The 23,559-nt window shown below is 36.8% G+C and overlaps 1 protein-coding gene and 1 long non-coding RNA gene across 2 annotated transcripts in view; one reads left to right on the plus strand and one right to left on the minus strand.

The window, feature by feature from the left end:
- On the minus strand, window positions 1-9,218 carry ppp5c (protein phosphatase 5, catalytic subunit). Its single transcript, XM_014991477.2, has 13 exons — window positions 9,109-9,218; window positions 7,167-7,408; window positions 6,102-6,249; window positions 5,896-6,017; window positions 5,749-5,814; window positions 5,223-5,321; window positions 4,976-5,081; window positions 3,943-4,085; window positions 2,659-2,746; window positions 2,098-2,138; window positions 1,843-2,021; window positions 1,574-1,655; window positions 1-1,467 (listed from the first exon to the last, which is right to left on the minus strand). Exons 1-13 carry the CDS (start codon window positions 9,167-9,169, stop codon window positions 1,405-1,407), a joined length of 1,440 nt encoding a protein of 479 aa, XP_014846963.1. The 5' UTR covers window positions 9,170-9,218; the 3' UTR covers window positions 1-1,404.
- LOC106920513 (uncharacterized) overlaps window positions 4,361-23,559 on the plus strand; it is a 27,419-nt gene continuing 8,220 nt past the window's right edge. Inside the window, exons 1-2 of the long non-coding RNA XR_001418848.2 lie at window positions 4,361-4,446; window positions 4,966-5,099. This is a non-coding gene — a long non-coding RNA (uncharacterized LOC106920513). The remainder of the gene's footprint in view (window positions 4,447-4,965; window positions 5,100-23,559) is intronic.

Genomic DNA, 23,559 nt, shown 5'->3' on the forward strand with positions numbered 1-23,559 from the left:
TCACTGGACTGTCTTTTTTTAATTCAATAATTTTCTCCAAACATTACACAGAATCTTTAAATGATACAGTATATATACATACACTAAAGTGTATTCATTTATCTAAAAAGTTCAGGGCCGTTAGACAGTATAGCTGTGCGTTTCACGACAGGATTGTATTCTGGACGTTTTTGTGTAATGTAGTAATTCACACATGGGATAATAAGCCTGAATATGAATTGAAGACTAGAGTGCCATCAGTGTTTGCTAGCTAGCTAGTTAGATGAGCGGACTGTGCAGGAGCTGCCGAGTCGGTGGCACGACAACGATGAAGGATGAAAACATGGAGCGGCGGTACCTTCCCCAGCAGGAAGCAATGCAGAAGTGCAAAATAAACGGTACCAGCAAAATACATCACTAATGGCAAACAGCACCTTTAAAAGTGTACCCAGAGTGGTTTTTTTAGATCACAAAGAGTTCAATTTTGTATTCTTGAAATAAAGTGGAACATACTGTAAGTTGGTTTGAGAAACACTGACAGACATGCGGCTCCTTAAACCGTTTTACAAACTGCTTAACTGTGAATGCAGGCCAACGTTGCGATGCTAATATCCAGAGTCCTCTTGCTAAAACTGAACAATCATTTTCATTACGTATCTTTGGTACAAACCAGCTAATTCGAGCCATCTGCTGAGCGAATCAGGAGTTTTAAAAACCACAGATCTTCACTACAGAAATGCTAAATCTTACCAAGTCTCTTCCATCTGCGAATATCTTAGTACGCTAGCAATAAGAAAACTAATTTACAAGTAACTTTTAGCAACATGTAGGAGCTTGTTTTAGGAAAATAATTCCTTTATATCAATGAAGGAATTATTGATATAAAGGAATTATATCAATAATTTTAGATTAATTTACTTCTAACAAGATATTTTTACTGTGATAAAAGTGAAATAATCTGCTGTGAAATTAGTATTATTAATCTAAATTAAGGAATTATTTACTTAAAACACGCTACTATATCTTACTAAAAAGTTAATTTTGTAAGTTAGTTTAATCTTATTTCAATAGTAATAAGATATTTTCACTAGAAACTAGACAAAAGTACTTGGTAATATCTGGTGTTTTTGCAGTGTTGGTTCGTAACTCAGTAATGGCACGCATGAAGCAGGCAAATGGACAACGGAAATTCTCCAGGAAAAAAAAAACAACGTGAAGGAATAAAAAGGAAATCTGGACTGGGCTCGTCTAAGGTCGCTCTCTTCCCATCAGAACTACGCCTCGATTTCTGCACAACAACTAGCTGACGTTTGTGTGGGAGAGAGACCCCTTAGACTAAGCAGGAACGACGACATGACCGAGCCCCGGAGCGGCTGAGCTGGGAGGGAAGGGAGCGACTGCAGGTCATCGCCGCGCGCGCAGCCTCTACATCATCCCCAGCTGCATTAGCGTGTTGGCGTACGCCATCGGCTTGACATTCGGATGAGGCTGTGGAAGCAGAGAATCAGAAAGATAAATCTTGGGGAAAGTTCTGACAACAAGAAGAATTGATGATTGTATTGTAGAAAACATAAAAATCAGAGAATATACTGACCACAGCAGTGAACTGGTGAAATTCAGGTTTGAGGTCTGACCCCCTGAGGTGGATGTATGCTCCTTTGTTTCCCATCTGATCACTGTTGGACAGCAGCGAAACAGACAAATGAAGCAAGCAGCAGTGTTTAGTCCAGGGTTGGCCAAACTTTTTGTCACATCTCAAGTCAAAACAGACAAAAAGTGTTTCCCCCTAAATCAAAGGTTTTTCCAAATAGAAGACTAGACTCTGCATGTCCAGTATGAAAGGCCAAATGTTCCACAACGTACCAGTAGTTGGGTGCTGAGAACACGGTGATGCACTTCCCTGAGTGAGTGACCTCGTAACCCTCAGCTTTGACCTCATGACTTCGCACGATGTAGTCCAACTTGTTCTGTTCCAGGAAGTGCTGCGTCACATCGGGACCAAACTGACAGCTCACGCCTCGCTTGCTGATCGACCGGCCGTTCTGCTCCAGACACAAAATAATAACTCAGTAACAGGAGAGAAGGGAGACTCCATGTTGATGACGGAGGCAAACTCACCTGAGGCTGTGGATCGGACCACAGGAGGTCGCACATCGGCCCTGGAGAAAGGGGAGCAGACGGTGTGATAATTATGACAGCGTGTTGGGCAGCCGTAGACAGAAAAGAAGACAAAAAGGACGAGTTCATTTCTGCCAGAGAATTTTGAGATTGATCTCAGAAATGTTCTAGAAACAATCTTGGACATTTCTGAGTTTGAACAATCAAAAATTTGGGAGAAAAAGCTCAGAAATGTTTAGATTAATCTCAAAAATGACTACATTTCAAAAGTAAAACATTTGCAAGAAGAAACACATTTTTAGATTCATCACAGAAATTTTCTCAAAAAAATTTGGAAATGTCTGAGTTTGAGAAGTAGAAAATATGCAAGAAAAAACTCTGAATTTTGTACTGCTTTTCTGCTCCGTCTACGATGGCTGTGATACGCCGCCGTAAAGGTTAAAGGTAATTTTATTCATACAGCACATTTTAACCACAAAGGAAATACAAAGTGCTTGTAGAAAACTTTCTGAGGCATTTTGTTTTAGACGTTTCATAACGAATGCTGGAGTTTGGCCGTACCTGAGTCCGGCGGCTGTCTGTTCCTATCAATCTTCCTCAGATCCTCCAATGTGACACCGTCTTCGCTGAAAAGTCCTCCATGCATGACCTGAGAGCAACATTATCGAAACATTAGCAGTTATTGGGATCTAAAAGCTGAAGATGTCTTCATATGAATTGTTTAAAATGTATTCTTTTAAACTACTGTTAAAATCCTGAATTAATTTCAAAACAGGAGATTGATTTAAAATTAAGCTGTTTCACTGAATATTTAAAATTAAATTATACATTATAATCTAAATTAGAGGCGCACCAATTGCAGTTTTCTTGCTGTTTTTATGCAGCCTGTTCGGTCCAAACAGGATGCCCAGTTTGGACAGAAGGGGGCAGTAGAGAGTAGTTATCAATTGTTTGCAAGTAGTGGCTACTGTATTCAATTCAGTTAATTTATATTGCATTAATTTAGAAAAAAAATTATAATTTCAATTCGGTCTTAAATACAATCCAACTGATGCTAATTATCAAACATAAGCATTAAGTTTATTATTTAAAAATTATTATTCCAACCCTGGGAGTTTTAAAAGCAAAGTGTCAGAGTTATTTTAAAGTTATTTTCACATCAAAGCCTCCAGTATCTGTTTTTAAACATCTGTAATATTTTGGTTTTATCACCAGACAACAGCTAAAGGATGAGAAATGCAACAAATGATTATAAATTAAATTTAATTTCTGTTACTGACTGAGAAATGTATCTGGTTTGGTGACGTACGGCAAACTTTGATAACATCCCTGCAAAAACACAAAATCTTATCAAGTATTTTCGGTCTAGTTTCTAGTATAAATATCTTATTTCAGTTGAAATAACAGAAAACTAACTTACAAGCAACCTTTAAGAAAGTTATAGGAGCTTGTTTAAAGTAAATAATTCCTTTATATTGGTGAAAACGTTCTAGTTCCAGTGGCAGATTATTTTAATTATAACAAGACATTTTCCCATGTTATATGTGAAATAATCTGCCAGTGAAATGGGTTGCTAGGTTACGGGCTGGGCTTGGCTGGGGTTGCTAGGTAACAGCACAGCAGAATATCCTACCAGTGGAACTAGAAACTAGACCAAAATACTTGGTAACATTTTGTTTTTGTTTTTTTTGTAGTGAGAAAACTTTTCTAAAATGAATAAGAAAGAACTTAACACCAAAAAACACTCTGAACCTCAGACGCACTTAATTAAAACATAAAATAAGCCTAAATCAAACTGAATAATAATAATAATCCAGTGAAACTGAAACATTTATGACTTCCTACCAGTACTTTGTTGTTGATGCACTGAGCAAGAGGAAGCCACTGGAAGACCTCACTGAACAGCTGGAACATCTGGGCTGTGTATTTGGCTTTGACCTCGCCTTCAAACCCGTACATCTGGTTCATGTTGTCCGTCTCATGGTTCCCTGCAGGTACAAACATCAGTTTATTTCCTGTTTTCGCCTTAAACCAGCCTTTCTCAAACTGTGGGAACCCTGCCCCCCCCTAGTGGTCCGGAGGGTACTGCATGTAAACGACCGTTTATTTGCCGAGACGTGAGGTCAAAGTGCGACGCTACAGTTAGCTTAGCTAAAAAGAATAATGGATACGTGGCTTAAAACCGGGTGACTCTAAAGAAAAACTAAACATACCAGAGGAAAGAAAACAACGTCCGGACTATTTATATCAGAGGAAGCCGAGTCAGACCTACTGAGAGTATTGAGTCGTTCGCAAGCGACTCGATTCTTTTCAACGGCTCTATGTCGTGAACGGTTCCAGTCTCAGCTGGTGAAAACTGTTCTTTGCTTGCTTGTAATGCTCTGCTCACACTTCAAAGGCTATTGTTATTTTTACTAACTAAAATGCTTAAATTAATTAAATACGATAGATAAATACAATTGATTCAAATGGATGGATTATTTTATATTTAATAGTACAGAAGAGTATTTTTTGTTTCTGGCAGAGCAACTCAATTATATTTTTCTTCTACTGTGCTTCTAAATTACAAATAGCCCTAAAATGTTAACTTTCAGAATCTGCAAATAACTCAAAATGACCCAAATGAACGTGTTCATTCCTTTGCCAGTCAGAGCACTGATTAACAAAGAAAACAACAACAAGCAAATTAAGAGACTAAGATTTTCATTTCAGGTTGTACATATTAACATGCTGTTATTGCAATTTCAAGTTAGGTGGTCTGTGAGTGTTTGGGTTAAGTGGTTCTTAGCCTGAAAAGGTTTGAGAAACACTGCCTTAAACACTTGAATATTGGACGCAGCCATTAAAGCGGTGGAGTTGTTGTTACAGCTGCTGTCACCTCGGAGCAAGTGGAAGTGGTCTGGGTAGAGCAGCTTGAAGCCAAACAGGGTGAGAATGACCTCAACAGAGAAGGAGCCTCGGTCCACAAAGTCGCCATTGAAGAGCTGGAAGCTGTGGTTAAGGTCAGTGACGCACAACTTCTGAGGCTCCTGACGCATTTTCGACCAAAATAGATCAAACCAGGAAAAACCACTGTATGAATAGAAAACATGATCTGTTTGTGTTTTTTTTAAAGGAAAGGATACGTAAGGGTTGGTCTCTGAGGGTAAACCGTTCAACTCAAAGATGTTGAGGAGGTCGTAGTACTGACCGTGGGTGTCCCCACAAATAGTTAGTTTGTCTGTCTGTTGGTGGAAAAGCAAAATATTATGTAGACACCAAATAACACACGAGGATTAGGGTCACTACCAAAAAAGAAGTCTGACTTTTTCTCAGAATTATGCCTTCAATCTCAGAACTGTTACTTTCTTCTCAGAATTGTGACTTCAAACCTAGAAATTCTCACTTATTCTGAGATTAAAATCAGAATTTTTGGGGGAAAAAGTCTAAATTCTGATAAGAAAATGTTCAAATTCTGAGATTCAAATCAGAATTACGCGAGTAAACTCAATATTATTAGATTAATGTCAGAACTATAGGATTAAAGCTACAATTCTGAGTTTAAAGTCAGAAATCTGAGGTTAAAGCCCAAATTCTGAGATTAAAGTGAATTATTTTTCCATGGTCCTAATCCTCTATGTTCCCTGCGAAGTTAAATCAGCCTAATCTTACCTCTTTTATTGTGATTTCAACCAGACTTGGTAGCTTTGACAGAACGTCCTTTACTTGTACTAAAATCTGTAGGAATACAGTGAAGGTGAGTGGGACGAGTTAAATCCAGGCTGAAGCTGTTTGGTATCAGTGAACGAGTGCGTTTACCTGATAAGCACATTTTCTATGCAGCTTCTTCTGGTCTTTGAACCAATCCATCATGTCTTTCATGAACTGCAACGTCACCTTCCCATCTTCAAGTTTGGGCCCTACGTAGTCGTCCTCGATGGCTGCAGGAGTAAAATCAGCTTTGACTGACTTGTTCATAATTTTAAATGTTGAATCCATTTCGCATTTTGGGACAGAAAACTTACTCATGCTTTCTATGTCCAGAGAGTCGACGACTGATTTCTTTTTGTCATCACTTGCGATGGCTCTCTCGAACGCCTTCTGCTTCACAATCTTGTTGCATTCTTGGTACTTCATTCTTGCATCCTTGTCATTCGGTCGAACCCGGACTACCTGTCATTAAAACAAGGAAATTATATAAAATATTTATCATTTTCTATAATTAACTTGCTTTAGGTTGGCTTTTGTTTTCATATGCAATTCCATTCAATTCTCATCTCTCCTCAGAGCGCTGTCTTGGATTTCTCCCATTGACCTTGATTTCAGTTACAGTTAATTTAAAGGAACTCTGTGTTTTGGCTTTTTTTGCAGTTTTCTGGAAGTTCAATCAATCAGTTAATCAAGTTTATTTCAGCAACAAAGCAGTTTTAAATGCTTCACGTCATAAAAACACAAGAATAATAAATCATGACAACAAAACATTCAACAATTGTGACAAATAATACATTTTGACGAGTGCCATCATCAAAATCATCACACACATTGAACACATCTATTATGGTTCAAAAGCAACTATAACCAGCTGGGTTATAGTTGCAATACAAAAGTATTTTAAAGTCTATTCTCTGAGCTGCAGGGAGCCCGTGTAAGGACTTCAGAACTGGGTGATGTGCTCCATCTATTGCAGTAATCAATCCACCTACAGATAAACACACAGATGAGTTTTTCTAAATCTTACTCCTTTAATCCTAAAAATCTTCTTCAGGTGACAGAAGACTGACTTTGTAACTATCTCTATGTGTCTCTGAATGTTCAGGTCTGAGTCTAGTTGTAATAACTGAAGCTGTGCATTGGCGTTCATGATCGTCAACCATAAACTCATGAAGCACACCAACAAGCCCAGCTCTGAGGGTCTCAAAGGTATAGAGCTTTGGGAGATAACACTTACTGATATTTGAAAATGTCCTTGTGTTATTACGTTACATAATTGAAAATGGTCTCAAAACAATATTATCGTTTATCGCGATAACTTCTGGGACAATTTTTTATTGTGTACAGCCCAAACATGATGATAATGTTTAGTTTCTTACCGTTTCATAGTCCTTAAGTGCAGCTTTGAATTTGCCCAGCGCCATGTTGGAGGTGGCGCGGCGGTAATATCCCTTTATGTAGTTCTTGTCTACCTCCAGGGCCTTCGTAGCGTCTGCCAGGGCGTAGCCATAGCACTCCGTACGCAGATACGCCAAGCTACGGTTGCTGTAGTAGATGGCATTGGATGGATTGAGCTCCAGGGCCTCTGAGTAGTACTTGATAGCATTTTCATAGTCTTTTTCTGGAAAAACAGGAATCATAATGTTGGTTAGATAAACAATGAGAGATAAAATGTAGTTCATGGTAAACACAGGGCACCAATATTAGTTTCAAAACATCAAAACTGAATGAAATTGTGATGGGATCTCTTAAAAGTCTGATGTAAATGTAGTAGTGGGTTGTTTTCAAGGAATATAACAAATATGTCATCAATGCAATATCAGTGTGTGTCATATTCAAACAACAAAGGATTGTTTGCAATGCAATAATTGCAGAGTTTGGTTAGTAACTAGCTACATTTACTCAGTTGCATTTACTTGACTAACTTTTTTGAAAAAAAAAAAAAGTATTTTTAGGAGTATTTTTACTACGCTGCACTTTTTACTTTTACTTGAGTAAAACTTCTGGATTCTCTACCCACTGAACAGGGTTTTTATGTGTTTGTCAGGGTGATCTTTTGAGTTAGTCACTCTGGAGGTTGACTAAGTGAAAAACAGAAACACTCGAGCTGGTGATCAGGAATTATAATCAGTCCAAAGTCCATTGAAAGACTTTAAACATGAAGAGTTACTGCCCAAAATCACAATATGCACTGGTAGAAAGCAGCAGAGATTTTTTTACCCAAGTAAAAAGTATCCCTCTAATAAAATGCAAAAAAAAAAAAAGGTGACTCTTAAGTAGGTCATGTGCAATGTACTTTTCCAAATGAAATAATTTTTCTGTTGCATAACACTTATGAAACCATATTCTCTAGTAGATTTTATGTGTGTGTTAGAACAGGTTAAAGTACTTTCAAATGGCTGAGCAGATAGAAAATAGCACAAACTTTAATATTAATTGTAGGCTTTTGTCTGGTTCAAACATTTGTTTTTCATTCAGAGAAGTTACTCAGTGGGTAAAGTGTTTAGAAATTTTACTAAGGTAAGAGTAGCGATACAATGTTACTGAAGTAAAAGTAAAACGTACATAGTAGTAAACCTACTCATGTTAGTATTTTTTTACTCAGGTAAATGCCACTAATTATTACCCAACTATGTTTTTAAGTAAAGTTGCAGAAAAGTGTCAGCAGTTCAAGGATTCAGTGTAGGACTTTGACTTGTTTTGTTAGTCAAAGAAGCCACTTTATAAGCAAGTTAAAGCGCAAAAACCAACTCTGATAATCAGGAAATCAGAAATCTGTGACTTAGAAGCAGTGTCCAAACTGACATTTTCTCTACTACTGTGTAATAATGACAAGTCAGCCCAATTAAAGCTTACATTGTAAGAAAATGACAATGCTTCATTGACAACAGAGTACTGGCAAGAAGTTAGGAAGGCTCGACAATCCCCCGCTTTATAAACACGCGATGGCTACCAGAACATTCTAGCAGTTTTTCCTTTTTGTCTCCCTCTAAACGCAACTAAACCCCGCAACACTGCATCTATTCACGCATCTGCTCTCAACCCCAAGTCCGAGGTGAGCATCAGTTCCCTTCAGGTTCTAAATCTAACCCGGTTGCAGCGTGTTTCACCAGAACACGCTGACAGCTACGGAGCTAACGGCTAACCGCTGTTCGAATGAATGGAGTTTAAAGTGAGCGTTAGCTTTGCGTAACATCTGAACCCGTCTGCGATTGAGGGAAAATGACGTAAAATTAGAGCAGAAAAATAAATGATTGTGACGTGGTAGTCGGTGGGAATCTCCTGTAATAAATCCCAGACTTGACAGGTCCTGCGATTTACCTTTGAAGAACTTATTTGCCTTCTCCTTGAGTAGCTCTGCTTCATTTGTTACCTCCGCCATCTTCTTCTCACTGCCGTATTCCGATGGTCGCAAAGGTCGTAAACGAAGGCGTTTGTTTCTATTTTGTTTTCCCCCATGTGATCTAAACTTTCTCAACTGTAAAAACGAAAGCTATAAAATGTGGGCAAGACACTTTTATTAATACAAACGTGGGAAAAGTTTTAAAATATTGTTTGCAGTTGTTTGCTTTGCTTTTTACGTTACATTTTTAAGACATTTTCTGTTTATTCATACAAAGTCCCAATTCAAGTTGAAAAACAAATGTGTTGAGTTCAATTTACTGATATGTCAATTATTTTCCATTTGAAAAAAACTTTTTCAACCACCAGGGGTCAGTATACACCCCACTATAAAGGCGTCAGGTGATTATTTATAGCCCAACAATGTCCCTGGAAATACCCGTGTAATTAAGCAGTTTAAGCTTTTAGTCATCCTTATAATGTAAGCTGCATTCATGGGAAGTTACGAGGAAAAGATTAAGGCGATGACACATACTATTAAGTGTTTGAACGTGTTACGTGTTCATCATTAGAAGCCGATTATGAGGTAGAGTGAATTATGAACAGGCATGTCTGGAATTACACCCGTGATTTTCTCCAACTATATTCTAGAATAGGGGTGTCCAAACTTTCCAAAATTGACAAGTATTAGCAGGCCAAGAAAATAAAACTAAAATTGAGTAAATAAAGTAGTCTGATTGTAGAAGAAGAAGTCTTATTTATATAGTACCTTTTCAGCAACAAATTTCAGTTTGAATCGTATTTTATGTTTTTATTTTGTTTGTTTTTTTAAAAGGATGTTATTCGTTTAGATCCAAAAATCATTTTGTACGTTTGGTGTGGTAAAAGAAAGCATCTAGTTCTCAATTTGAACAAATTTATTAGGAATAAATAATAATAACAGGATTTGGTTCCTTTCTTTCAAAATGCTTGCTATATTATCCAAGTTTAATAAATTAGAAAATACTTTTCAATTAAAGTCTCCTAATTATAAAAACTTGGTTATAAAATGACAAAAACTTTGTGTTGTACTCAATATGTTCAATGGTAGGGAAATTATAATTTTACTCTGATTATAAATAAAAAGTCTCAATTGGCATCTCTTTGGAGCAATAGGTGAGATTTTATTTGGCTAACAACATAAAATAGTGATGGGACATTTTACTGAACAATAAAGAAATACAAAGCCAAACAAATAACCAAAGTTAGAAGCAGCTAGATCAGTTCTTCTCGATTATTCTCTCCCTATTCCCCTTTTATGATTAATTTATCTGGGCTGTGGTGCAGTTAGTAGAGCTGTTGCCTTGCAGAAAGAAGGTTCTGGGTTCGATTCCCAGCCCCAGCCTTTCTGCATGGAGTTTGCATGTTCTCCCTGTGCATGTGTGGGTTTTTTCCAGGTACTCCGGTTTCCTCCCACAAAAACATGACTGTCAGGTTAATTGGCCTCTCCAAATTGCCCCTGTGAGTGTTTGCATGGTTGTTTGTCTCTATGTTGCCCTGCGACAGACTGGCGACCTGTCCAGGTGACCCTGCCTCTCGCCCAGAACGTTGGCTGGAGAGGCACCAGATTAACTTATCTATACAAACCACTGTCACCTGATTAACTAACTGCAACAACTTAAATTTTAAGCTATAGGACTGGCTTAGTTGGAAGGAACCAACCAACGCACTTATTATTATTAATATTATTAATACATATTATTAAAAATAATATTCTTTGTTGTTCAGTTAAGTTGGTGTTGAATCTTTAATAGAAAGAATAGTAAAGAATAGTTAAAGTACTTTTTTTCTTGCCTGCCCCTTTTATGGCGCCCCTGGATAGCTGGCGCCCATAAGCATAATCCTATACTGCAGATGCTACGGGTTAGCCTGTGTCTGTATTTTCGATACAGAAAAAACCTTGTTCTTTTTGGCTCTACTATGAATAAAATCAATTTTCTAGAAAATAATAAAGTTGGACGACTTTATTTGTGTGATTTTGGTTAATTTTCATTTCTTGGCCTGCTGCTACTTTTCCCTGAACATTTTTGGCCTGTGTGGTAAAAGTTTGGACACCCCTGGACTAACCACTTAAAATCAGGCCAAGAGCCACACATTTCTGCTACTAAAAACTGTGTTTCATGTCACACTGGGTCTCAGTTTCACTTTGTTCGTCTTTTAAAAACCTCCAATGTTGTAAGATGTTTGCGTGGAAATTTCCCAGCGTAAGCGACAAATAAAACCAGAAAGTAGCCGTGGCACAGGTGCACGACTTTACTCACCCATACATGGCTTCTGACGCACATCCAGCCTCTCATTACTGGTTAGCAAAGACATCACGCAACCTTAAGAAGAAACACATTCAGCCTTGACAAGCTGCTTCTTTTTATCCCTCAGATATTGTTGTCAAACATTCTGTGGCGTCAGAATCCAGACATGCCTTCTGCAGATTTTGGGTTTTGTGGTTTTAGTGTATTTTTGTGATTAGGGTTAGAAGTTCAAACGATGAAACACGCTCCAGAGGAGTGTGTGTGTGTCACAGAGGATGCTGTCCAGTCCAGTCTCGTCCAGTGACTCACCAGTGAGATGTCACTGTGTAAACGGCGAAAACCGGAGTGACTCACTGCGAAGCCTGTCGTAGGAAAGCTAACCCAGAGAGTGAGTCCACTTTCTCTCGCTGCGAGTGGCCCCTGACTCGTCACTCTTTCTGAGCCGCGCAGCTTGTAATTCTGTCATGCTTTTACTAGTAGCCATTGTATGGCAGGCTGTTTTAACATAAAATCGGTTTTGTCTAGCAATCTGTAATTTACAACGGTTTTATTATTTATTTATTTTTGCAACGTTTTTTTTTTTTTGTATTTTAGGGACCAAAATGAAAGTAATTTATCTGAATAACGTAATTATGACAGAATATTAGGGCCATATTAGGAAAATAAAATAAAATCACAAGATTACAGTCAAATTAATTTGAGAATAAAGTCATAGATTTACAAGAAAAAAGTGAATATGCAAGAATAAAGTCATTATTTGGAGAATAAAGTCATAGTATTGCAAGAAATAAGTCATAATATTACAAAAATAAAGCCACATTATTACGAGAAAAAAGTTTAAGTAATACAAGAATAACATCGTAATACTATAACTATTCTTGAAATACTGTGATATTTATTCTTGAAAAGTTTTAACTTTTGGCGCTCAGAAATTTTTGAGCTTTTTTTAATAAAATTTTCTGAGATTAATCAAGAAATTTCTGAGTTTTTTCTAGAAAATTTTTGTGATTAATCTAAAGAAATCTGTCTTTTTGAGCAAATTTTCAACTTTTCAAACTCAGAAATTTCCTCAATTTTTCTAGAAAATGTGAGATTAATCTAATCTAATCTTTTTTTGAGAGAGAGAGAGGGAGAGAGAGAGAGAACATTTTCAACTTTTTAAACTGAAATTTCCAATTTTATTTCTGAGATTTATCTGAACATTTCTATGATTTCTTGCAAACTTTAAATTTTGAAGACTCAGAAATTTTCAAGTTTTTGTCTAGAAAATTTCTGATATTAATCTTGTTTTTGGCATAAATTTACCTCTCCTGTTTTCTTCTATGTCCCTAATCCACCACCTTAAGAACGTAAACGCAGTGCAGCATATTTTATGCTATAACGGCCTGCCGTAGGGCACAGAGGGAGGCGGTGGGAGGAAGGAAAACACAACAAGGTCGGCTGGGATCGAGCTGACGTCCCAGCCTCGGTAAACGCAGACAGTGAGTGGGTGAGACGGTGTGGGAGGGGGATTGGCAGAGGAAATCTGGCTGGCGGATAGCAAGCAGAGGGGCTCCGGGGAGGGCTGTCCTCACGGGGGGGCGACGCATGGGCCTTGGAGGGGTCCTGAGAAAGTTAAAACAAACACGAACGGAGATATACGAGCAACCAGAGAAAGAAGCAGATGAAGGTCAGGGTGAACGTGAGTGGCATTCCAGGGCCAGTGAATGATGAAGTCTCAGAGAGTCTGGAGGATTCGGTTACATGGGCTCGTTCCAGACCTTTCTACTATTTATTATCTTACTGTAGGTTGCAAAAGTATTCATGACCCTTGAACTTCGCCACATTTTGTCATGTTAGAACCACAAACTTACATTAATTTTATTGGGACTTTGCGTGAGAACACAGAATCATGAAAATGATACTGAAAGGTGCGGAGTGCTTTTGTATTCTGTCCCCTAAATCAGTGGTGCCCAAACTTGTGGCCATTGGGGTCAAAACTGTCAAGCAGAGAGTACTCCAGGACAACATTTCGTTTTTTAAATTAAAGATTTATTTCTTAAGACATTTGTTGTTTTCATCTCTTCAAGAATAGACTAAATCTTTACTATTTAAATAAAGCAAAGTAGTTTAATTTGGAATCTATTAATCATTGTTGGCCCTAAATATACACATGGTCTTGCACAGTTGCTGTATTAAATGACATCCAAAGATTTTTTTGAGGTTTATTGACTTTGTTTTTTCAATTTTCTTTAAACTTTTGTAACCACAGTTGTACAGCATTTGTTGGTTTTAGCAAAGTGAAATAAACGAAAACAGAAACATTGCTAATACAGGAAAATACTTTGTCTTTCTAAATAAATAAATGTTTAAGATTTAATTTTTCTGTAAAAATATCGGATTATTCACAAATTCACACCATTTTTGGATTATGGACCAAACAAAATTATCCAAAGGGCCTCAAACAGCCCATAGCCACACTATGGACATTCCTGCCATAAATGCATTCAGGATTTTAATAATAAATAAATACAGAACATTAAACTAGAGAAATTTACACTGCAAAAACACTAAATCGTATTTTTGTCTATTTTCATGTGCAAATATCTTCTTACCCTGGAAATAAGACAAAACTATATTACAGGTAACTTTTCAGCAGCACACAGGAACTAATAATTCCTTGATATTGACAAAAAAAGTATTAGTGCCACTGGCAGATTTTTCCACTTATAACAAGCCAGTGGACCTTGAGCTTTGATACTTGTCTTGGCTTTAGTCTATGGAGCAAAATTAGGACCAAAAAGTTTGTTTAAAAGAAAAAAATTAAACTGAAAAACAGGATGTGAAACTGAAAAAAATGTCAAAACTTCTTTCCAGATTCAAGGTTTTTTCAGTTTCAAACTTTTTTCTTTTGAACAAATTTATGGTCTCAAGTTAGCTCCATATTAGTGTTACTTCATGAGCTGGCAACAGTTTATCGACATCAGCCGCTGCTCCTTGTCCATAGCTCCTCTATCCCAGGGTGTTCCTCTAGGTTGAGTGTTCGGTCCTCTGCTATTTGGCCTCCATTTCCTCTTCTGTGCAGATGATAAACACATAAACCCTAATATCCACTCCTCACCCCTCACCCACTGCCAAACTGACCACAAACTAACATTAAAATCTGGATGAAGTTTTTTTTTAATTACACACTATGAAAACTAGTCCAAAAAATTGGTATATAAGAAGACATTTTTCCCATGTCATAACTGAAATAATCTGAAAGCGGAACTAATACTTATTTTTTAATCAATATTCAAGAATTATTTACTTAAAACAAGCTTGTATATGTTGCTAAAAAGTTATTTGTAAGTTAGTTTTGTCTTATTTCAAGTGTACCAAGATATTTGCACTTGAAAATGGACCAAAAATACTTGTTAAGATTTTGTATTTTTGCAGTGTACTTCTGGATTTGATTCAGTTTAAGACAAACAAAAGTCTGAGTCAGGTACTTAACTTTTAAAATCCTTTTAAAACCACATATCTGTTTAAAAAAACCCCAATAAAATACGGTGAATTTGTTGTTTTGGCAACATTTGAAAAGGTTTTATTAGCATGTAGACTTTTGTAAGGATCTGTAAGAGTTTTAAGTTCTCAGTACTGAGGAAACTGCCCCTAATTCTTTTCCTCCACCCTTTTAAATGTTGCTTCATCCTGGCAGAGATAGCAACAATCTCCTCTGCCTCCCTCCCAACTGTCCAAGTAATTCACTAATGAGTGCTTGACTTCAGGGAATCTGCATGGGGGGGGTTGCACTTATCTGAACCACATGTTTTTCTTAGAGGCAGGGCAGAGATTTCAAAGCCAAACGAAAGATAAATCTGAATTAAAAAAAAGGACTCCACCCTCTTCTTTACTGCGTTTACAAGTTCAAAAGTAATCCAGCGTTTACGTCCAATTGTTTCTGACTCACAAATTGCAGCGGTTGCTCAAGCTCTGCGCTGTTACAAAATCCCATGTCTGTGTTCCAGCGATCGGCGTTAGCCTCCGTCGGCGTTAACACGACACACGGAGGGGTTCAGTCAGCAGAACGAGGAGCTGGAAACTTTATGTCAGTGGAAAAAGAAACGTGATGCATACCTGCTGCCGTTTTACCTTTCCACATTAAAAGCCCTGTGTGTCTTGGAAGCAGAGCGGTTAGGGCGGGGATGTGACGAGCGTATAGAAAGCGTTCATGTTTACGTTTTGCTCAGCTTCTGTTTACATTTCCTGCAGGGCTGTTGGGGGTTTAAAATAAGGTCGGTACCTCGAGTTCACGCAATAAAAGCAGCTAACTGAAACTGGAAGTGTTTAATTTTTACTGACATTAAAAGCAGAAAATCTCACAAAATATTTTTGACCTGGTTCCTAGTGCAAATATGTTGGCAGCTTATTTGACTTATAGGGAAATGTCTTGTTATAAGGGAAATTATCTCCCAGTAGAAGTACATTTTCATCAGTATTTAGGAATTATTTCTTAAAACAAGATCCTATACCTTGCTGAAAAGTTATTTGTAAGCTAGTTTACTAATATACTTGCAATAGAAATTAGACTAAAACTACTTGGTGAAATGTTGTGTTTTTGCAGCAAAAGGAGAGAATCAGCAGTATCATATTGGAAAAGCAACGCTGCAAAAACACAAAATCTTCCAAAGTAGTTTCAGTCTAGCTATCTTAGTACACTTGAATTGAGACGAAACTAACTTAAAAGTAACTTTCAAGCAAAAAAAATTAGCTTTAAGTCAATAAGCCCTACACATTGCTCGACTATTCCACTGCACCGTTACCTAGCAACCCCAGCCAAGCCCAGCCCGTTACCTAGCAACCCAGTTCTAGTTCCACTGGCAGATTATTTCATTTATAACAAGTCATTTTTCCCAAGCTACAGGTGACATAGACAGCAAACTCAATTGACCAAATAACTGCACAATTTGACATTTCGGAAATAAATTTGCCTAAAGGAAACACAGCAATTTTGTAGAAAACATTCATTTTTAGATTAAAAAAAATGGCAGTAGATTGAGGTGTTGTTTTTTTTTTTTTTGCAAAAATGCAATGGAAACACCTTTTCTTTCGCATCCCAGAAGTCACATGATCAACAACCGGATGTTGCCACCGGTGGAACCACAGAGAAGAAGACGACAGGAAGTAGTTGGAGGATGATGATGCTTCATGTTTTTTAATAATAAGTCACAGAAAATATCTATAAAATAATCCTTTTGCAAGGTTTTCTGGCAATTAGCAAATAGAGATAATTTTGGTGATTTTAACTAACCGAAAACAAGAAAGGTTTAGTCTGATTTAACTTCATATAGTTCGAAAAAAATATATTTTTATTTGGTCCATATAAACTTATGATCCAGCATTATACATTTCTTATCAATCAATTCAAGTGGATTTCATTCAGTTTATTTAGTCACTAGGATGATTAAATGCTTTAAAAATCCCTTTTTCCCTCCCAAAGAAGTAGTCAAGAGGACTCTTGAACTAATAAAGCAAGGATAATTATGTTAGCCTCTTAAGCCATGACTCCATATTTGATTCTGAGCCCACACACAGCCCGACTGCAAATGATTCTTCATGGTGAAAATGTGAAGCAGACCGGAGGACAAAGTTTCTGGGCTGTTGAACTTCAAGCAGCTCTCTCATCCAACCGACTGGCACCACAGGAAATTTAAAAAAAGAACCGGCTGAACAGATAATTACACGAAATAAAAGCAGATTACAATGGGAAGTGAAATCAGCCCACATTCCTCAAAAGTTAGATAAGGATAAAAAAGCCATCTTGCAGGATGAGCTCATCTTTTCTGCAGATTTTTTTTGCCTTATTTGGACTTTGTAAGTAAATAACCACCTTGCATTTATGACCTCCTTTTTCCACTTTCTTTTGTTTTGTCTTTTTCTGTGTGTCATTGGTCAAGATTTTCTGATCCACCACTCACACCATCACATCTTATTTAGCCATCATTCTCAGAGCTATATGCCTTTAGCATATCCTCTGCTGCCTTTTTCTTTCTTCTCTTTTTTTTCCAGCAGCAGTTTTGTGTTTGATGTGTGCTGGGCATGAGAACAAGGGATGGGATACACGCCCCAAACAGGAAATGAGAAATTCAGGCAAGCAAACCCATGCCTGTGTGGTTGGAGAGAGAACGACAGAACCTTTTACGAAGGACAGCAGATAGACGGAACTGGAGGATGTGAAATAGACGGCATGAATCAAGAAGCTGTAAACGTTCAAGTTGAAAAGGCTGACATGTGTGGGCACAAGGAAAGAAAGATGGTGACATCCGGGATGTATTAATAGACAGCGGCCACCCACGATGCAACTCTTCATTTCCCTGCGACAACAAACACCCGAATTAATCCAAGAATAGCAAACATTTCCAATGATCTCACATTGTTTTTCAGAACCACTTGTACACTCCCTTCCAAAATGTGTGGAACTTTTCCACAATTTGTCACATTACAATCACACACCTCCATGTATTTTGTTATAATTTTATGAGAACATGAATCAAATGAACGGCTCATTACACAGCGTCAACAAAGCTGAACGAATGAATTCAGCCATTTAATGCAGGTGTGTTGGAGAATTAAAGAACTGGAGTTGGGAATCCCTGAGACAGGCCAATCTAAAAAGTGTGGCATGCATTTAACCTGATTCCTCTCATAAAATCTAGTCCAACCAAGTTCCTTTTAAGGTTAGTAACGTAGAGTCCAACTGCGGGTAGTTTAATCTCAATCTAGAAATACACTGCAAAAACACAGAATTTTACAAGATATTTTTGCAAATATCTATGTACACTTCAAATCAGACAAAACTAACTTAAAATTTTACTTTTCAGAAAGAGATAGGAGCTTGTTTTAAGTCAATAATTCCTTAATATTGATTAAAAAATACTAGTTCTATTGGTACTTATAAAAAGTCAGTTGAATTAGTATTTTTATACTTAAAACTGCTGTCTTGGTTTTATTCTATGGAGCTACATTGTGGCCATAAAGTTTAGTCAAAATAAGAAAAAATAATCTAAAAAATTATTTTTGAAACTGAAAAAAAAAAAATTAAACATAAAAACAAAAGTTTGGAAACTGAAAGAAATTTTCAAAACTACTTTTAAGATATTTTTTTTCCTGTTTCAAAATAATTTTTAAATTTTGATTCTTTTTTTCTTTTGAACAAATTTTATGGCCCCAATTTAGCTCCATATTAGCTCTACCTCATAAACCGGTAACAGTTTATCGTTGTAAACTGTAGCCCATCCACACCAGGGTGTTCCCCAAGGTTCAGTGCTTGATTCCCGCCTATTCATCCTCCCACTTGGTAACATGATCCATCTTCATGGCCACTCCTGCCATGAAGATGTCAATATTAATGAATTATTGACTTAAAAACAAGGTCCTTTATCTTGCTGAAAAGATTCTTGTCAGTTAGTTTTGACTTACTTCAAGTGTAAGAAGATACTTGCACTAGAAAGGAGACTAAAAATTCTTGCTAAGATTTTGTGTTTTTGCAGTGTAAGGAGAACATTAATCATTTTGTACAGACAGCACTGCAAAAACACAAAATCTCACCAAGTATTTTACTTTAGTTTCTAGTGTAAATATCTTAGTACACTTGAAATAAGGCAAAACTAACTTACAAGTAATTTTCAGTATGAAATATTAACCTAATATAAGTCAATAATTTTTTTATATTTATGAAAAAAGTACTGGTTTCACTAGCAGATTATTTCACTTACAACTAGACATTTTGTTGTAAGTCAAATAATGTGCGAGTGGAACAAGTACTAAGAAATTATTGACTTAAAACAGTTACTGTATCTTGCTGAAAAGTTACTTGTAAGTAAGTTTTGTCTTATATCAAGTGTAGTAAGATGCTTAAAGTAGAAACTAAAAATACTTGGTAGGATTATGTTTTTGCACTGAAATTATGGTGGTTTTGTAGTGTTTTACTGTTAAAAAAAAGACCTTTAAAAAATACCCTTTTCTGTATCTGTAGGTAACTGCACATCTAGGCTGAATATAATTATATGCGGAGTTCCCCAAGGTTCCATCCTAAGTCCTCTCCTTTTCATCATCTACATGCTTGTTGGTGTTATTGTTTATTTATTTCAAAATGTACAATACATAGTACAAAATATTCCAAAGTTAGCCAAAAAGGCATCTGTATTCTCTACTTGTGTTGTTCCATCACATAAAATCCCAATAAAATGCATTAAATGAAAGAGTTAGAGGTTTTTCCACTTTTTGGCAGCACTTTGTATCCAATTATAAAATATGATGTTAGATCAGACGGAAGTGTCCGTAATTTTTGGATTAATTTGTGATTTCTTTTGCCAGAAAGCATTAAAAAGCTGCATCATGGGTGGCCGCTGTTGCATAACCCAAGATGTTCTTTCTACCCTTTTCAGCTCCAACATTAACAGGCTTTTGATTGATAGTTTTGTATTCAGTGTTTCTTTAAAGCTGCGTTAATCTCACCTGGAGGTAACAAACTCCGTGTCACTCCCACATCCTACAGCTGTGCTAGCATGCTAGAGAGGTAGAGCCGTCCAGCGGCTGAGCCCATGAATCAGGAGGATTATTTATCAAAGTGACAGTGGCACATAAACAGAGCGGCAGCCTTTTCATCCGAACGAAATAACGGCTGTCATTCGGTTCTTTCTCTTTTTAAATATTGCTAGCTCACTTATATGGCATCAAACTTTGATTTATCTGTTTGCTCTTGCTGTTGTAACCAGTGGTGTAGGAAGACTTGTGGGTAAGTTAAACTTAGATATAATAACGGCCGACAGATCGTGTTAGCTTGTCCGACATTAGCTTCTCTTCCCGCCTCTAAAACGGACAACGTCCGGTTACATTTCAAAATAAAAGCATCAACGTAAATAACACTGTTCCGTGACAAAGTATTATGTCCATACCAAGAAAAAAATAAAAATAATAAGGTCATAGGATTACAAGAATAAATTCCTAATATGCTGTTGTAATAATATGAGCAAAATGTCTTAATATCTAATAAAACCAGGACTTTATTCTCGTAATACTTTCTACATTTTATTTTGTTAGTTTTCCCCTAATATTTTGTTGTACTGTTTTAATATCTAAAGGCTTATAAGGAGGCCTAAATGTTGATACTTTACCATTACATTAAAAACAAAGTCAGTTTTGGTTATTGAAATAATATAAGACTGACATAAGTAGTTAAAAAGGAACAAAAACGTGATAAAATTATACAAAAGTGCAAAAATAAAGTCTCTTAAACTTGCCATGAGACAAAGAAAGTGTAACCATAACCGTAACTTTTTACTGCAGTCACAGCAGAAGAGTGATTTCTGTAAGTTTCTGCTGCTGGAACGATCCAATCAGTGTTTGCTCTTTAGAAACGCCCACCTTGAGTCTGCAGAGAAGCCGCTCTCCTTTCATCTGGCCTGTTTTTTTTTCCCGTTTAGCAGTTGACAGTAGCGGCGACATGTTGTGGCCAGTTTATTTTACTTCACAGCCTCTGTTTCTCCTGTTTATGAGCAATGAACAACACATGGTCAAGATTTCCCACAAAAAGCAAACACAGCATCATGAGTGACTCAGGCTGTCTGGTTCGACACACTCTGACCATTTCATGACTGTTGGACATGAAAGAAAGATACGACCCTGCAGACAGTTTTTAGAGAGAACGATGGCAGGAAAAATCGTCTGAAATGGTGTGAGAAGCTCAAATATGATGCGGTGAGACATCAACAGGCCAGACTAGGGTTCAAAACAAGCTTTACATGACAAAAACACGACATTTTACTAATTATTCTTGTGTTTCCAGTGAAAATGTCTTAGTTTTGTCATTTTTCAAGTGTATTAACTTATAAGTAAGTTTTCAGCAAGATATAGATCTTGTTTTAAGTCAGTAATTCCTTAATAGTGATGCAAATATGGACGATTATTTCACTTACAACATGGGGAAAATGTCTTTTTATAAGTGGGAAACCAATCTGCCGGTAAAACTAGTTCTTTTCCATCAATATTAAGGAATTGCTGACTTAAAGCAAGCTCTTATATTTTGCTGGAAACTTTCAAGTAAGACTGGGCAATAAATCAATCACAATATCTATAGCGATAGACAATGTGATCAATATCAATAGATAATACATATAGAATATTATAGAATATTCACTGAACTCCGATCCAGACGGGGAGATGTACTTTAACAGCTCAGCCTCTCACGGCTAGCTAAGCTAGGTTGGTGGCACCAACTGACACGCTCACTCTTTGGTTACCTAGCAACTCGCTCACTCTTTGGCTACCTAGCAACAGCCTGTTGAGTAACTGACGCAGAAGCAGTTTAATGTTTCCCCACTGTGTCTCTTAACTGCTTAAAAGTAAAAAACAACGGCGTAGAGTGAAAACTGGATAAAACAGGAAAGGCTTGGCGGTATTTCAGATATTTAAAACAAAAAAATGAATAAATATTTATCGATATCCACTGATATGAAATGCTTGTATTGTAATCCATTTTTCAGCCATTTTGTCCATCCCTAATCTGAAGTGTATTAAGATATTTTCACTTAAAACTAGACTAAAAATACCAAGTAAAATTTTTAGTTTTTGCTTTATACCGAAGTAATTTGTAGAATGAAAGTCTCAAAGTTTTTAAGTAAGAAAAGCTAAAATCTCAGAATCAAACATTTTACAGGAACAAAATCTACAGTAAAAATTTTATGTTTTAAAAGACAATTCTTCAACTGCATGTTTAAAACACAAAATCTTACCAAATATTTCTGGTCTAGTTTCTATCACAAATATTTTATTACACTTGAAACAAGACTAAACAAACTCTTAAATAAAAATTTCAGTAAGATATAGGAGCTTGTTTTAAGTGAATAATTCCTTAATATTGATGAAAACGTTTTTGTTTCATCTGCATTGATGAAAAGACAATATAATAAGTCAATAATTCCTTTATGTTGATTTTTTAAAAGTCAATGTTTATGAAAATAAGTAATCCCAACCTATCAGCAAGATATTGGAGCTTGTTTTAATGAATGATTCACTGGTAGATTATTTTACTTATGCCAAGGCATTTTTCTCATGTTGTAAGTGTTTTAATATTAATACATTAGCTCCTATATTTAGCTGAAAAGTTACTTGCAAGTCAGTTTAGTCTGATTTCAAGTTAAAACATTTGCACTAGAGACCAGACAAAAATACTTGGTAAGATTTTGTGTTTTTGAAGCCGTTACTTTCCCAACTGTCAAATAATTTCACACTTAGAGAAACTGGAACGCAGCTGTTTTTGTGTCCTAAACGAAGCATGCCAATTCTAGCTGTGGAGCACAAATACATCCAGGATGTTGTGGGGGGAGAGTTTCCTTTTCCTGTTGCTTTTGCTGGTGGACTTTCCTGTAGGTTAGCTCTGACTGTTGGTAGACCTTTGGGTACCTTCCAGACTCATCACCGGGCGCCTCGGTTTTTATCTCTAGGGAGTGGAGTTCCTTACTGTAAAGTATTAGTTCATATCCTGCTCTCCTGGGTGGCCAGGCTGAGGAGAAAGCTCCAGATCTACGCGTAGGTGCGGAGAAAACGAGGACCACACGAGGTGATGAAACATCTGTTCTTCAGGTGTCGTTACAGAAAAAAGAAGCAGATATCACCCTCTTTTGTTTCACTGGACCACAGTGGCAAACATTCAACTTAACTGAGTCCGGTTTTAAAGGGGAAAAGCAAATTTGTGAGTTAATTATACTGTCAAAATCCAGGTTTTGTTTTACTATTCCCTCCTTTTTTATTTTTAAATCCATGTGGAAGCTGTTGTCAAGTCTGATTTATCTGTTCGACGCCTTGAAGCGCAGGAAAAAGAACCTGAAAGCAAAACTATTACATACAGAAAGTAAGCATGATGGAAATCAGTGGTTGAGCAAGTATTTAAGATGATTGATCTAAATTAAAGCAGCAAAACCACGTTAGCAAAACATTCAATTACGGCTACAAATCATGCTTTCAGGATCCTGAATGCCAGACCAAAGCGTGCCTTTTCCCTGACACACGGAGAAGGATCTCTCCCTCTGTCTGTCTCCACAATCACTCATTTCAGAAAAACATTGTGAGATGGGCTAATGCTACTGGATGATGATGATGATCATGATGATGATCATGATGA

This window comes from Poecilia mexicana, unplaced genomic scaffold (genome assembly GCF_051168715.1).
Source record: "Poecilia mexicana isolate PSO_F unplaced genomic scaffold, ASM5116871v1 scaffold_13, whole genome shotgun sequence".
Taxonomy (NCBI): domain Eukaryota; kingdom Metazoa; phylum Chordata; class Actinopteri; order Cyprinodontiformes; family Poeciliidae; genus Poecilia; species Poecilia mexicana.

Bases quoted from the DNA above. Each gene is read 5' to 3' on its own strand.
- ppp5c (XM_014991477.2), bottom strand. From the start codon at position 9,169: ATGGCGGAGGTAACAAATGAAGCAGAGCTACTCAAGGAGAAGGCAAAT. The intron at 5,082-5,222 runs GTATCCTTTCCT...CACAGCTTCCAG, and splicing joins CCTCAGAGACCAACCCTTAC to CTCTTCAATGGCGACTTTGT. The intron at 2,022-2,097 runs GTGAGTTTGCCT...TGTCTGGAGCAG, and splicing joins GGTCCGATCCACAGCCTCAG to AACGGCCGGTCGATCAGCAA.